The sequence below is a fragment of the Petaurus breviceps genome, unplaced genomic scaffold (genome assembly GCF_028583685.1).
Source record: "Petaurus breviceps papuanus isolate PSGF00001 unplaced genomic scaffold, PetGlider_PUasm1.0 79, whole genome shotgun sequence".
NCBI classification, from domain to species: Eukaryota; Metazoa; Chordata; class Mammalia; order Diprotodontia; family Petauridae; genus Petaurus; species Petaurus breviceps.
The window spans coordinates 380500-395605 of NW_027186523.1; the positions used below are offsets into that span (position 1 = coordinate 380500).

The following is a 15106-nucleotide window of genomic DNA, read 5'->3' on the forward strand; positions in this document are numbered from 1 at the left end:
ATGGTAATGTAGTTTTCCATGTACTATAAAGGTATACTGAGTCAAAAACAAAGATTAAGAATGTTCTCATGCTGAAACCACAGATGAGTGTTCCCAGGTTAATGCAGGCTAAATAAAATTAAATGTTAAACAAGTATTTGGTGAATACACAAAGTGCAACCAGTTAATCAACTAATTCAAGTCAAAAATGAATTTCAGAATCTGATTGTAAAACTATCTTGATATGCTAGGCACATACCCAAAGGGGGTCAACTGACAAAAAGAAGGGCTTCAAAATGTTTATAGCAGCACTTTTTTTTGAGGCAAAAAGATCAGGGAATGGCTAAACAAATTGTAGTACACATGACTGTGATGGAATATTACTGTGTTGTAAGAAATCATAAACATAATGTATACAGAGAGGCATAGAAAGATTTACATGAACCAATGTAAATTAAAGGAAGAGGGCTTAGAAACTAATATACACAAACGACTACAACAATTTAAGCATAAAGAATAACTACCATTAAATAATCAAAACTGAAAGTTGTGAAATTATAAAGAACAAGTTCCAAAGAAGAGATATGAGCACTTTACATCCCCCATTCTTTTGCAGAAGTCAATGTCCATGAGTATGGAAAGTTGTGTATAATAAACAACTGGTGTTGATTTTGTTGACTTTTTTAATCCCTCTTATTCTTTCTAAAGTCATTTCTTAAAATACATAATTCTTGGGGAAGGACACAAAGATACAGAAGAAAATCTATATTTTTAAAATGAAATATATAAATAAAAACCTTTTTTTTTTTAAGAAATTATAGGGGTGGCTAGGTGGTGCAGTGAATAGAGCACTGGCCCTGGAGTCAGGAGGTCCTGGGTTCAGATCCGGCCTCAGACACTTAACACACACACATACACACACACACACACACACACACAAATACCTAGCCATGTGACCTTGGGCAAATCACTTAACTCCCATCGCCCTCCCCGCCCCAAAAAAAGCAAAAAAAAAAATCTCTTTAAAAAAAAGAAACTACAATAAGCCTTGGATCATTATATCCTTGACTACTCACTAAAGAGTGGGGTAAGGAAGAAAATTACCCTTACTAGATATATATGACTGTGCCACATATCTCCACATTATAGGAGAAAGTGAGAGAGTGACAAAAAAGGATATTGTTACTGTGATTTCCCCAATTCAGGGCTCACAGTTTTGCTGAGCTCGCATTTCTTTTCTTAGAATTCAGTATACTGAACAGTTTGTTTTGAGTCCTAGATTCATAATAATAATTATGACTTCTCTGAAGACAGACATACATTATTCCATAGTCCTGGTTAACTTGAGAAAGCAAAATTTTTTTCTCCCTATCTTTATGACATTCCTATTCTGAAGAGACTCTTTCACAAGAACTATTACCATAATAAGTACTAAGATTATTTTTAGGAGTAGCCTTTTAATAGGAAGTTTGACATAGTGGACAGAGAGTTGATCTTTAAGTCTGAAAGACCCAAGTTCAAATCCTGTCTCTGATATCTAATGATTAAGTGATCATGAGAAAATCACTTAATTTATCAGTTTCCTAAACAATTCTCCATGACTAAGTTCAAGAACTGCTGATCTGCACTGATGGAGTAGATGGAGTTCGTCACTGGAATTTGTGTATATCAGTGAAATCACAGGCCTGATGCAAATAAATCCTAATAATAAGACTAATACTAATGAGTATAATGAGTAGCTATGATTTTGTTGGCCCAATTTTTCAACTCAAGAAATTTATGTAAAATGTATTTATTAAGAAATACCCTCAAGAATGAATACAAATTCTATTTCCCCCTTCCTAAATCTACATTTTTCCAAAAAAAATACAAGACAAATGGGAAAACCCTATTTTTAATACATTTAACGTATGCAAAATTATCTGATTCTGTTATTCTCTGAAGTAATTTACAGTTATTCCTTCCACACCACATGGTTTCGATATATCATGGATTGGCATAAGGAATTAAATGAGGATTTGGGGGGAGTTTTGTGGAAGAGCAGATGACACAAGAAAGCCAGAAGACAACACAGAACCTATAACCAAATATTTAATCCAAATTGTACAATAAGGTGCTATTAACACCCCATAAAAGAAAAAGAAAAAATTCAGACTTCTCTTCTACAAAAGGAGGACCAAAAAATTTTGCACGTTTTCCAGATCATGGGGCATTGCACTACAAACCTCCACAATGTGGAAGGGATAACTGTAGTAACTGTAACCAGATTAATGTTACTCAGATTATTAAATATCAAAAAGGAACAATAAAACACTTCTCAATATTTTTGAGAAAATCAAATGTACAATGATTTTTAAATTTTTAAATATATAATATGATATAAAATGATTCTGATTTTTAAAAAAAGGTTTGTATGACAAAAAAAATCCTTTTATAACTATTTAAGTGAAATCAGATCTATCCTAAATATAGCTATCTTTAGCAGAAAGGGAAAGCAACATAGCACAGAAGACAGAGTTGGCCCCTGAGTCAGAAGCCCTAAGTTTAAGTTCTGCTTCTGATATATACTGGCTCCTTCACCCTTGGGTAAGTTACTTTATCTTTTGAATGCTCTGTTGTTCAGTTGTTTCGGTCACATCCAAATCTTTGGGATACCATTTGGGATATTCTTGGCAAAGACATCGGAGTGGTTTGCCAGTTCCTTCTCTAGCTCATTTTACAGATGAAGAAACTGAGGTAAACAGTATTAAGTGACTTGCCCAGGGTCACACAACTAGCAAGTGTCTGAGGTCTGATTTGAACTCACGAAGATGAGTCTCGATGACTTTAGGCACAGTACTCTGTCCACCTAACTGCCTCCTTGAAAGCTCTAGGCAACTCCATAAGTCAATTAGTTGGAGAGAAGGTGCTGACCAGCAGTGGTAGAGGGAGTTTCCTCACCAGGGACTTCTATCTACCAGCTAACTTACAAGTCTAGTTTCTATCCCTCAGTAGAAAGCCCAAATATACTTAAATCTGTCTGAGATTAAAAACTGATGATTCAAAAATTCTCCAGATATGAGTTTTCTTTGTAACAATACCATGTGTGGTTTTTTCTTTAAGAGTCAATGTTTTTAAATCAATCGCCAGCACAAGAATGTCATTCCAGTGAAGATGGCTGTTGAAAATTTCATTTGAGAGACGTAATAAACTTAAGGTAGACTAAAATATTTGGAGCTAGATTATGACTGGAAATGATTTACTGTCTTTCTCCAACATCCCTAGGGCTTCATTTTGGCTCTATTTTTGATAAAAATAGGCAAAGGTCTTTATATCTGCAAGAAAACTTATTTTTATAAATTTGTGACAGAAAAGCTTAGAGACCTTGAGATCTGGTTCAGGAATTGGCTGGGTGTAGTTTTTAGCATAAAGTAATAATCCAACTTAGTAATTTTCAAAAATCATCTAATGGAATTATAGAGGTTAAATAATATTGGTTTTAAAACAAAATAAATTAACTGAGAAAGGAGATATCATACCCATTACAATGAGTGGGCCATAACATAAAAAGTTCAAATACGGTTCCTGACTAAGGCTCCAGATTCAGGATTTAGCCTGAGTGGATCAAAAAGACTCACAGAAAAGTACTTAGTTTAAGGGAAAACAAGACAGCTTTTGTTTCTTTATGAACTGTGCTGTATACCAAGAGAGCACAAATCACCTGATAACATGATAAATACATATAGAAAGAAGCCTTTCAGTAAACTGCCCCACATCTAAATAGAAAATCGTTTTTCTGAGCCTAAAGGCTTTGCCTATGATATACGCATATAAACTTAATAATGCCCTAGATGAGATAAATTAGAAAAATGTCCTGTACTTTAAAACTAAGTCTGCTTTCCAATAATAATAATACTGACAACAAGAACATATGCATGAAAATCACTGTCTCCTAGACATATTCAGTTCTGTAGTAGTATTGTCCCCCAAAGACGATCAGCAAGAATGACTTCATTCTCTTCTCTAAACTATGGAGAGGGTGGGAGGAAGGAAAGTGTTGACAGAGATGTGAGTTGGAGTTCCACAGATGTAATTTGAAGAAACTTTGGCACCAAAATGTCACTAATGTTCCATGGAATTTCTACAGCCAAAACCACTTAACTCTAAGCTTTGACAGAATACATAGTATCTTTAGTGAACTCAGGGAAGAGTTTCCATTAGTGTTATTTTAAAACACAGCTTTTTTCACTCCATTTTTTTAAGGTTTGTAGTTTTGTGGTTTGGATCTAGAACAATGACAAATGACCCTGAAAGAAATTAGTTGAGTGTTTCAATACTTTGAAGGATCTGTGATCTTGTCAATGTTGACCCTCCCTCCAACAATGCAGATCTCACTCCATCCCTGCCAGTTGAACCTGTGTAATTCTAGTCTGTCTTGCAAGAAATTCTTGAGTGCAACTCTACCCAATATGCTGAAGACTTTCCTCTCAACGGCTTGACAATGTGTAGATAGTAATGAAGTATGCAGGCTGTCCATTGGTTATCCCACGTTTCCACTGTGTAACCAGTCATTTTTTCCCAGTCATACATCTCTGATGACACAGTTTACACCATTCTTCAACTGTAATGTGTTGCAGCCTGTTCACTCCCACTATGTACCTTTCCATTACCCTTTGGGTGACCCTGAAATTTAATTCTTTAGAGATTGTGCTGTTCCATGAGTCACCACTATACAGAGCATCACTGGAAGAATCTTGTTAAAAAGATGGCCCTTTGTTTCAAAGAGAATGCTGGGTTCATTAAAAGCACTCCAGACCATGCCCCTTCTCCTCTTCAACTCTGGGCATTGTCTGGACAATGAGGAATGAGCTCTATGGGTGATCCGTCTACTTTGATCCGTCTACTTGTACATTTCAATCTGAACATCTACTTGCACATTTCAATCTGAACAAAAATAAAATTCTTCATCTACTTAGTTTTTACTATGTAGATAATTAGATCAAATTCTTTTAAATGATTCAACATTTCATTTAGGAGTAACTGAAATGCTCCAGGAATTAATACCATTTACACACTGTTATACACAAAAAGGAAAATCTCTAAGATCACAAGCTACATCAAGATAACCAGAAATATATTAAGGTTGTATACATCTTTGGGAAACATACCTCTCCTTATTTTGGGCCTCAATTGATATTAACAATCAAGAAATAAAGTATGTGTGCAATGATTCTGAAGAATCTATATGTTTTTTTTAAAAGCATTTGGGGTTAAGTAACTTGCACAAGGTTACACAGCCAGTTATTTTTTGTGTGGGTGTTAAGTATCTGAGGCCGGAACTGATCTCGGGTCCTCCTGACTCTGGAGCCAGTGCTCTTACTCACTGCACCACCTAGCCACCCCTCTATATGCTTTTCAGACATTTTTCTTTTTTTACTATCAGCCTCTACTCAGTTCCATTTAGGCTGTTCTACCTCTAATTTAGCAGGCTTCTTCTGAGAACTTCAACTCCATGTGTATAACTTTTTCATCTTGCACAATTTAAAGGATTTCTAATATTTCAAAATCTCCTTTTGAAATATATTTATATTTGAAAACAGGTGATTCTGACTAATAAGCTTGTTTTGCAAGTTAGGTTTGGATAAAGCTTGAATGAATTAGAAACTTTTTCATTTCTTTTTCAACTAACTATGTATTGATCATCCAATGAAAAAATATACATGAATATACATTGAAAACTCTGAAGCTCCTTAAGAGCAGGAACCATCTTGCTGCTTATATTTATACCCAGTGCTTAGTTCAGGACCTAGTAGATAAAAAGCACTTAATGAGAACTTTTTCATTTATTTATTCAAATAATTTAAAGAAGAAGAAAGCATTTACATCTCAGGGCATCAAGAAAGGCTTTGTGTAGGAAATGGTATCAAAACTACTGAAGGACTTCACAAAGACACTTCCAATATGGGAGACTACCTGTACAAAGGCATAGTCTGCATTCTTCCATGGCTCTTTTGGATCACCTGAAAATTTAATTCCTCAGAATATGTGGTTTTTTAAGCCTCAAAACTATATAGTGTCACCAGAATAACTTTGTGTGTGCTTATGAAAACACAAAGCCAGAGACCACCTTGGAATCAAGAGAAGCACTGTACAACTTTCCAAATGTAATCCACTCTGCTCTCTTCTCCCTCTTCAATTCTGGTCCCAACTCATTGTCCTCCTGTGGTGCCCATCACAGATATGGCTACCAATAGGAATTTTTCATTCATTTAGTTTTTCCCTCTAAGGATTGTAAGGTGAACTTCTGAATAATAATATATCTCATTAGAGACCAAGTAATGTCCTGAGGCTTGAAGCATATCCAGTATAATCTTATCTCCAAAAAAGTAGCACCTCTTCCATCAGGACTTTACATAAGACTTCCAGGGAATTAGGTAGATCCTCTTAGATAATTTATGGAAGGACGTGAACAAGAATGGCAAAGAATGAAAAAGTCTGGGTGGTTTGTGATTTACACAAGTAAAGGAAGTACACCATCAATGAGATTCATCTAAATAACTATTATACATACATTTTTAAGGGCTTCTTCATAATATTTTATAATCTTGAGTTTTGTATTTGATAAGAGCTAATGTTATCTTGTAAGGTTGTTTTGTTCTCAGGTGTGGCTAAAGCTTGAACAAATGTGAAACTTTTCAATTTCATTCTGAATTGGACATGTTTTACATTATGGGGTAACCCTTAAAAATGGACAAACCACATGGTAAGATAATGCTCATGAACTTAGTTTGAAAATTATAAAGGACTAGGCAAATAAAAAAATAAAATGATTAAAATAATTTTACATAGTGAAAAGAGCAAAACCTGGAAGTTCTTTTAAAAACTCAGTTCAAGCTACCCTTTTGCTTCCTAGTGATCTGACCATCTTCTGTCGAATTATAACTTCTCAATTTCACTTTGCTCAGCCATTAAATGAGAATAATATCATCTTTCTCATGTGGTATTGATGAAAATTGCATAAGACTGCACAGAATAATAAACAGAAAGATATATATCAATGTAAAAGCACTGTTGCTATACACAGAGATATAGCTGTTATTTTTTGGTTTGGTTTTTGCTTTTATTTAGTTTTATGTAATCGAGTTTTTAAATCCAATGGCAACTGTCTTTACTTCTGGGTAAAAAAAGTCACTCCCAAACTAAAAACATACAGATTTCATACCACATTGATGATGCTCTTTTTAACATTCTCCCCTTTAAAATGCAATGCAGCAATAGCCCATTTGGTGAACAGAACTTACTACTCCTGTGTGTTTCTTACAGGACTCAAAAGTTACAGAACCTTCACCGTTTCGCCAGCTGTCATCACCAATCTCATCACTTAAGAGAAATTCATTCAGTTTCTGAACACTGCCAAAAGAAAAAAAAATTAAAGTGAAAAAACATGCATCAATACACTCATGCCTCGCAGTCCCATCTCTGTGCCTTAGTAGCTATATGACCATGGACAAGTCATTTCTCTTCTCTGATACACACTCCATTTTCTCATTTGGAATATTAAACAGTTGGACAAGATAATTCCTAAAGGCCCTTCCAGACCAAAATCTATGATCATATGGTTAAAGTTGAATCCTTTGAGTATCAAGCCCCCTCCACTCTCATTTGTTTACCTCTCCAAATTCATTTTTTCTCTGAGAGTTCCTTTAAATTTCACTGATTCTGCCATTCATTATAACTGGCTTATAATTATATTCTAGATTTGAGGAGGTAGAATTAGGGATAGATAAAACAAATTTTCGGAGCCTAGTAAACTGGAGTTCTTCTAAAACTGCTTCCAACTCGACCCTGCCTGGCCTCACGTGGCTTTGACCACCCTATTTGCAACCAACATAGAAGTGCACAAAATGAATACACAGAACTCTGAAATGTCTTCTAACTACTCATCATACTATGAATAGATTGAGTTTAGGAGAGAAGACAATCTTCTCAAGGCCTGGCACTAGTAGTATGACTAATGAATGGGCCCCTATAAAGGAGGATTAGTGAGAAGAGCCTATCTTCTGGATCAGTCCCAGTGATCCCTTCTGACTGAACCCTTCTCCTCTAGGAAGGTATCTCTTCTTTTTTGTGTCCTTCATTAGGAAATGCCAGAAAAAAACTAGCCCACTTCCTTAATTTATCATCATCATCATCATTCTTCAATATGTAAATCTTTCACATTTAAAAGTACATATTATACATACTAAGATGAATAATCCTCTTTTCTCATCTCTACTCTTAAGAGTTGTAAAGCCAGTAGTTGCATCTTAGCTAAATATTCTGTACTCCATAAGAACTTCTAAGCACAGTGTTTTGCACACAGCATATAATGAATGAATGTTGGTTGAATTAGACTAAATTGAATGCACATGACTCTCAGATCTATTTACTCAGGCCTAGCCTCTCACCATCAACTTCCTACTTGGCATTTCCAATTCAATGTCCCAGAGACATCTCAAATTCAGTGTGTCCAGGTCAGAATTAATTATATATTTTCCCCCTAACCTACTCCTCTTCCAACCTTCCCAATTTCCTCAAAGGTACCACCACCACCACCTTTCCAGTCACCCAGGGTCCTAACCCTAGCATCAATCTCAACTCTTCACTTGCACTTACCCCACATATCCAATCAATTGCCAAATATTTCACATTTCCCTCATATGATCCCCTTCTCTCCACTTATATGGCAACCACCTTATTTCAGCTTCTCCTCACCTTTCACCTGGACTATCTCTATAACCTTTCAAGTGGCCTTTCTGCCTCTGGTCTTTTCCTACTCCAAGCCATCCCTCCACACAGTAACCAAAGTGATTCTCCTATATCACAATTCTGACCATCTGTCATGCACACACACACACACACATATACACACGCACATACAATCATTAAAGTGTAGTGGTTCCCTATGGATCAAATGTAAACTTCTCTGGTATCTGATGCTCTTAACAACCATTCCCTCTTCTAACTTTCCTTCCTTACTATTTCATCCTTCACACACTGTACAGTCTAGCCAACCTAACCATCTTGCTGTTCCTCATGCAGGATTCTTCTCCTTCCTCTGTTGTGCCTTTCGTCTCTCATACCTGTAATATGCTTCATCCTCCCCTCTACTTGTTGGAGTCACTGGTTTCCTTCAAAATTCATCTCATGTCAGCTTCTATACAAGGTCTTTCCAGCAGTTAGTGCATCACTCTGCCCAGGGACCCTTAAATCTGCCCTGGATGCATCTGACATACACCCATGTCGATGCATGTTGTCTCTTCCATTAGAATGGGAGCTCCTTGAGGGCAAAGCCTGTTTCATTTTTCTCTCTTTATTACCAGCCCTTGCATAATGCCTGTTGCATGGCAAGTGCTTGACAAGTGGCAGCTGATTGACTAATTGCTACAAAATAAATGGAGCTGAATTAAAGAGTAAGCCCCCATCTCCAAAACACTATGCAAGCAAACCATATGGTATTATCCTAATATTTCTGAAGATCCTAGTATATAAAATTTCACTTCTTCCAATTAAAATCTCATCTATGATTATCTCCCTGAGGGCATATTGGTTTGATTAGTTATCAAATCAAGAAAATAGAATCTGGTGGGGAGGGAGAAAGAAGAAAACAACAAGAATGATATAATTTGGCAATTGTTTTCTTGTAAGAGTTTGGTAAGGCAAAAATGTGGATTCACTTTATTATGATGGAGATATGAAAGCGGACATAAACATGCTTTGTATGTAAATACAATAAAACTACAGCTTTTCTTAGATAGATAAACATATTGAGATATTTTTAAATATCCGTGTATTTATGGACCAGGCTAAATCATCTTTGATAAGCCTCTGTGGTTTGTTTTCCCAACAAACTAAAGGTCTGTTCAATATAAGATGTTTACTATGATTCATAAAATGTGATCCTCTTTGCATTGGAAATTGTGTCTCTCCATAGCAACATTAAAATACATGAAATCTATTGTGGCAGTCTGCCTTTAAAAAAATGCACAATTTATCTCTATGAAAATGGAAGCCACAGGGGCAGCTAGGTGGTGCCGTGAATAGAACACCAGCCCTGGAGTCAGGAGGACCTGAGTTAAAATCTGGCCTCAGACACTTAACATAAAAACTAGTCATATGACCTTGGGCAAGTCACTTAACCCCAAATTGCCCTCCAAAAAGCAATAAATAAATAAATGGATAAATAAATAAATAAATAAAATGGAAGCCAGGTGTTATTTATGAAGGGCATTTGCTTGGTCATGAAAGGTCTATGTTGCAAATTTTCAAGACATAGTAATATGTAAATACATGTTTTCCCCCCAATAGAATATATGAGCTTTTTTGAGAGTAGGAAATGTTTCATTTTTGTTTCTGCAACCCTAGTGGCTAGGAGAGTGCCTACAGAGAGAAGGTGTTTAATAAGTGCTTGTTATTTGATGGAGCATAATCAACATGACATTTTGTTATTTTATTTTCAACAAATGCTACTCATTGCTGCTCCACTTCTATCAGTTTTATACATAATTGTGTTCTTGTAATGTGCTAACTGGAGTTGATCTTAAAGAGCAGTTTATACATGCAGTCCTTTAAAATAAAAATGAAAGGCTTCCTGCCCTCCCATCCTCCAGGCTCAGACTATGTCATTACATACAGACATACAGTTGAGTCGTACTTTGATATTTTAAGCAAAGCCAGTTCATTTCAATTCTCAGGTCCACTTTGCAAATGTCTAGAAAATCTCACTGTAATCTGTGGATTACTGAAACAAAAAGATGGGTCTTTGCCTGTTCATCTCTCACATAAAAGAGAGTTTCACTTCCTCTACCCTTTTTAATGTTCTCTTCTGTAACTCATTTACACTTGGCATGGATATGGATATGGCTGACATTTGAGAACTGTCAAAAGAAGTAGAAAGAAGCATCCTTAGGGATTCACTTCTGCAGAATTCCTAGGGTCATGTGTGACCACCTACTTAGAAGCAGACACACTTGCCTTTCTTCATCTTAAGATTTTTCCTTTCACCTCCCTCCATCTTCTGGCTCTCATTAAGGCCTCAGTCCCTCCCGATAACACAATATCCCTGGCTACTCTTTCCAGTACTGGCTGCACCTCTACTCAGACTCAGACTCTCTAACTCATGGTCAGGGGAAGTCAATTTAGTCACCTTACATGGGTAAGTAATATAGTAAACAGAGTTCTCAACTAACTGGGAGTCAGGAAGACCTGAGTTTGAATCCTGCCTCAGACTTCTATGAACTGTATGACACTGGGAAAGTCACTTAATATTTCTCAGCTTCATTTTCCTCATCTATAAAATAGGGGAAATAATAGCACCGACTTAACAGGGTTGTTGTTAAAGACTGAATGAGACAACATATATAAAGCACTTTGCAAAGCATTATACGGTATGAAATGCTAGCCATAATTGTTTTATTTTGCACTTCTAGACATGCCCTCCATTGCCTCCTTCAGTAAACTCTCATCCTTTGATGTTTATTCAATCCAAGTTTATTGCATTCCAGTCATTGTTACCTACCGACCCCACACTGCTCCCTTTCCTTCCCCATAGTCTTTCTTTTCACCCCAAATCCTGCCATCATATTAGGGGACTTCACTGTACATATTTATACTTTTTCAAACATCTAACTTGGTAGTTCTTCAGTCTATTTAATTCTCAACAATTTTTACCAAATAATTAATTCTTATACCAAAAACTAAAGTTTTTAAACTTGTCAAATACAAGAATACTAAATTCATTCAATTTGCTGCTGTACATTGTATGTCTATTCTGTTCTTCTGATCTACCTTTAAATTTCTTACCTAGTACCAGATAGTTTTAGTAATTACTTCCTTATAATATAGTTTAAGATCTGGTAGTGCTAAACCTCTTTCCTTTACATTTTTCCCATTAGTTATTTGATATTCTTGGCTTTTTGTTTTTCCAAATGAATTTTATTATTATTTTTCTATTTCAAGTATACCAGTTTTTGGCAATTTAATTGGGATGGCATTTAATATATTAATCAGTTTAGGAAAAAATGCTATTATTATACTGGCCCTGCTTACCCATGAACAATTAATATTTCTCCAATTATTTAAATCTATGAAAAGATTTTTAAAATAATTTTGTTTACATGGTTCCTGGGTTTGTTTTGGCAGATATACTCCCAGGTATTTTGTACCCTCTAGAACTATGTTAAATGGGGTATCTCTTACTTATCTTTTCCAGTTAGGAAAACTGGAAAGTAGTATGGCAGAAACTGGGCACAGACCAATATCTTATACCATCTGCCAAAATAAGGTCAAAATGGATACATGACCTAAATATAAAGAGAGATATTACAAAAAGATTTGAAGAATATGGAACATATTACTAACCAGTCTTACAAACAGGCAAACAATTAGTAAATAAACAAGAGACAGAGCAGAATAAGGTGTAAGTTGGAAAATTCTGATTACATTAAATTTAAGGCTTTTGTACAAATAAAGCAAATGTAGTCAAGATTAGAAGGAAAGCAGAAAATTGGGGAAATTTTTCATAGACAGTTTCTCAGATAAAGGTCTCATATCTCAAAATACATAAAGAGCTCTGTAAATTCTATGAGAACACAAGTCATTCCCCAATTGATAAGTGATCAAAAGATATGAACAATTCGCTTAATTCTCATTTACTATTCCTTCATACCAACTCAGTTACACACAGAGATGGTCATACTTTTGATTCTGCCATTATGTACAAGTGTTCTACTTTCCTGTTTGTGAATTCCAAAATTCTTTCATCTGATCATTATCTTTTATCATCTTTCGCCGTCTTACAACTCCTAACCCTGATTTCCATCCTCAGTCACCTTCAATCTGTCAACCTTTCAGTTCCCTCCCAAGCCACAACTGCTCATCTAGCTATACTCTTCTCCTCCCCCTACCCTGACCCCTTGATAAATGAGTTCAACTCTCCACTATCCTACAGAATGCAGTCTTTTGCTCCTTTGCCCAACCTCAACCTTGGATTACTCCTACCATCCTTAAGTCTCAGCTGCATGATGCTGAAAAAAGACACAAAAGCATGCCAACTGGGTGCACTATAAATTTATGTTACATGATGTGAACTCAGCCCTCACTCATCAAGGCTGTCTTTTACACCTTCCTAATCGATTTACTATCCCATTACACAACTATTTCAAATATTTTAGTTCTTTTTCAAGACAAAAAAAAACTGAGGTCATTTACCAAGAGCTCCAACTTCTCTCTTCCTCCTCATTTCATATCACTAAGATGACTTACTTCACTATCTCTTCCTTCACCTTTGTCTCTTTCCAAGGCAAATATGCAAGATTGCCCCATCTATACCTCCCATTTTCTCACTAATCTTCAAGTCTCTCTGTATCTTCTGGCTCCTTCTCTGTTACCTACAAACACACCTATGCCTTCCCTATCCTGGAAAAAGTCCTCATTTGATCATACCATCTCTGCTAGCTATCATGCTATATCTCTCTTCCTTTTGTGGCTAAACTTTTTGAGATAGTCCTCTACAAGCAAGGCCTCCACCTCTTCTCTTCTCACTATCTTCTAATCCCTGTGCAGTTGAATTTCTAATGTCATCATTCAACTGAAAATGCTCCCTCCAAAGTTATCAGTGATCTCTTTATTGCAAAATCTAATGTTTCTCTTGGTACTCAACCTTTTTGATCTCTTTGTAACTTTAACAATGTCAGTCATGATATTCTGAATACTCTTTCTTCTCTGGGTTTTCACGATGTTGCTCTCTCCTGGTTCTCTTCCCACACATCTGAACAATTCATCTTAGTCCCCTTTGCTGCATCTTCCTCCAGGAAACAGTCTCTAAAAATAGATGTCCCCTAAAGCTCAGTCCTAAACCCTCTTCTTTCCCTCTACACTATTCCACTTGGAGATTCCATCAACTCCCAAGGTTCAAGTATCATCTCTATACATATGACTCTCTGATCTATTTATCCAATTATAACCTCTCTCCTGAACTCATGTCTGACATCTCCAATTGCCTCTTAGACATCTCAAACTCGCTGTCATAAACAAAACTCGGTATCTTTTCCCCCAGTCAACCCTTCTTTCCAGCTTCTTTAGTACTATCAAGGGCACCATCATCTTCCCAATCTCCCATGTTGGCAACCTCAATGTCATTCTCAACTCACTTCCACATACCCCACCTCTCCAATCTGTCACTGCATCTGCTTGTTTCTATCTTCATGACATCTTTCATACATGGCCCCTCCTCTCCACTCATGCTATCAACATTTAGTGCAGTCCTCACTACCTCAAGCCTAGACTACTGCAATAGGCTTTGGGTCAGTTGTCATTCCTCAAGTCTCTCCAGTCCATCCACCACTCAACTGCCCAAGTGCAACTCTGACCGGGTCACCTTCCTACACAATAAACTCCAATGTCTTCCTACTAACTTCAGGAAAAACATAAAACTTTCTGTTTGCCTTTTAAAACCTTTCATGGCCTAGTCTTCTTACACCTTTCTTTCTGCTGTTCTCCCACATGACACTCCACCTACCAACTTTTAAATTCTTTTTTTACTGGATGTTTCTCATGCCTGGAATGTTTTCCCTCCTCACTTCCACCTCCTGTTTTCTCGGGCCTCTTTCAAGCCTCACCTCAAATTCTACCTTCTGCGAGTGTCCCCCCAATGCCTGCTACTAATGCCTTCCCTCTGATTACCTCCCATTTAAGTGGTTTATATGAGCTGTACATACATAGTCATCCACATGCTGTCTCCTCATTAGAATGAAAGGTCCTTGAGAGCAGAGAATCCGTTTTTGCCTTTCTCTGTATCCCCGATGCTTGGCACAGTGTCTGGCACATAGTAGGCAGTTAAAAATGCTTTCTGACTATTGACTAACAGATTCTCTACCACATCCCCCACTATCCATATATAGAAGAAGATATTCCTTCTCATGCAAATGTACAGAAAACCTCCCCTAGCTGGCTTACAATAGCTTATTTTTCAACCTGTCAGTTAGAATATCTACGCAAGGGGAAAGAAATAAAAAATTATATAGCACCTCCTCTATGTACCAGGCACTGTACTAAGTGTTTTACAAATATCATCTCATTTGATCCTCACAACAACCCTGTGAAGTAGGTG

At 36.5% G+C, this 15106-nt stretch overlaps 1 protein-coding gene across 4 annotated transcripts in view; it reads right to left on the reverse strand.

Annotated features, from left to right (window-relative positions):
- Window positions 1-15106, reverse strand: part of LOC138175776 (ATP-binding cassette sub-family C member 9-like) — a 204294-nt gene that overhangs the window by 118896 nt on the left and 70292 nt on the right. For all 4 annotated transcript variants that reach the window (XM_069106237.1, XM_069106236.1, XM_069106238.1 and 1 more), the window contains one exon: window positions 7260-7368. In XM_069106237.1, coding sequence (XP_068962338.1) covers window positions 7260-7368 — 109 coding nt within the window. The remainder of the gene's footprint in view (window positions 1-7259; window positions 7369-15106) is intronic.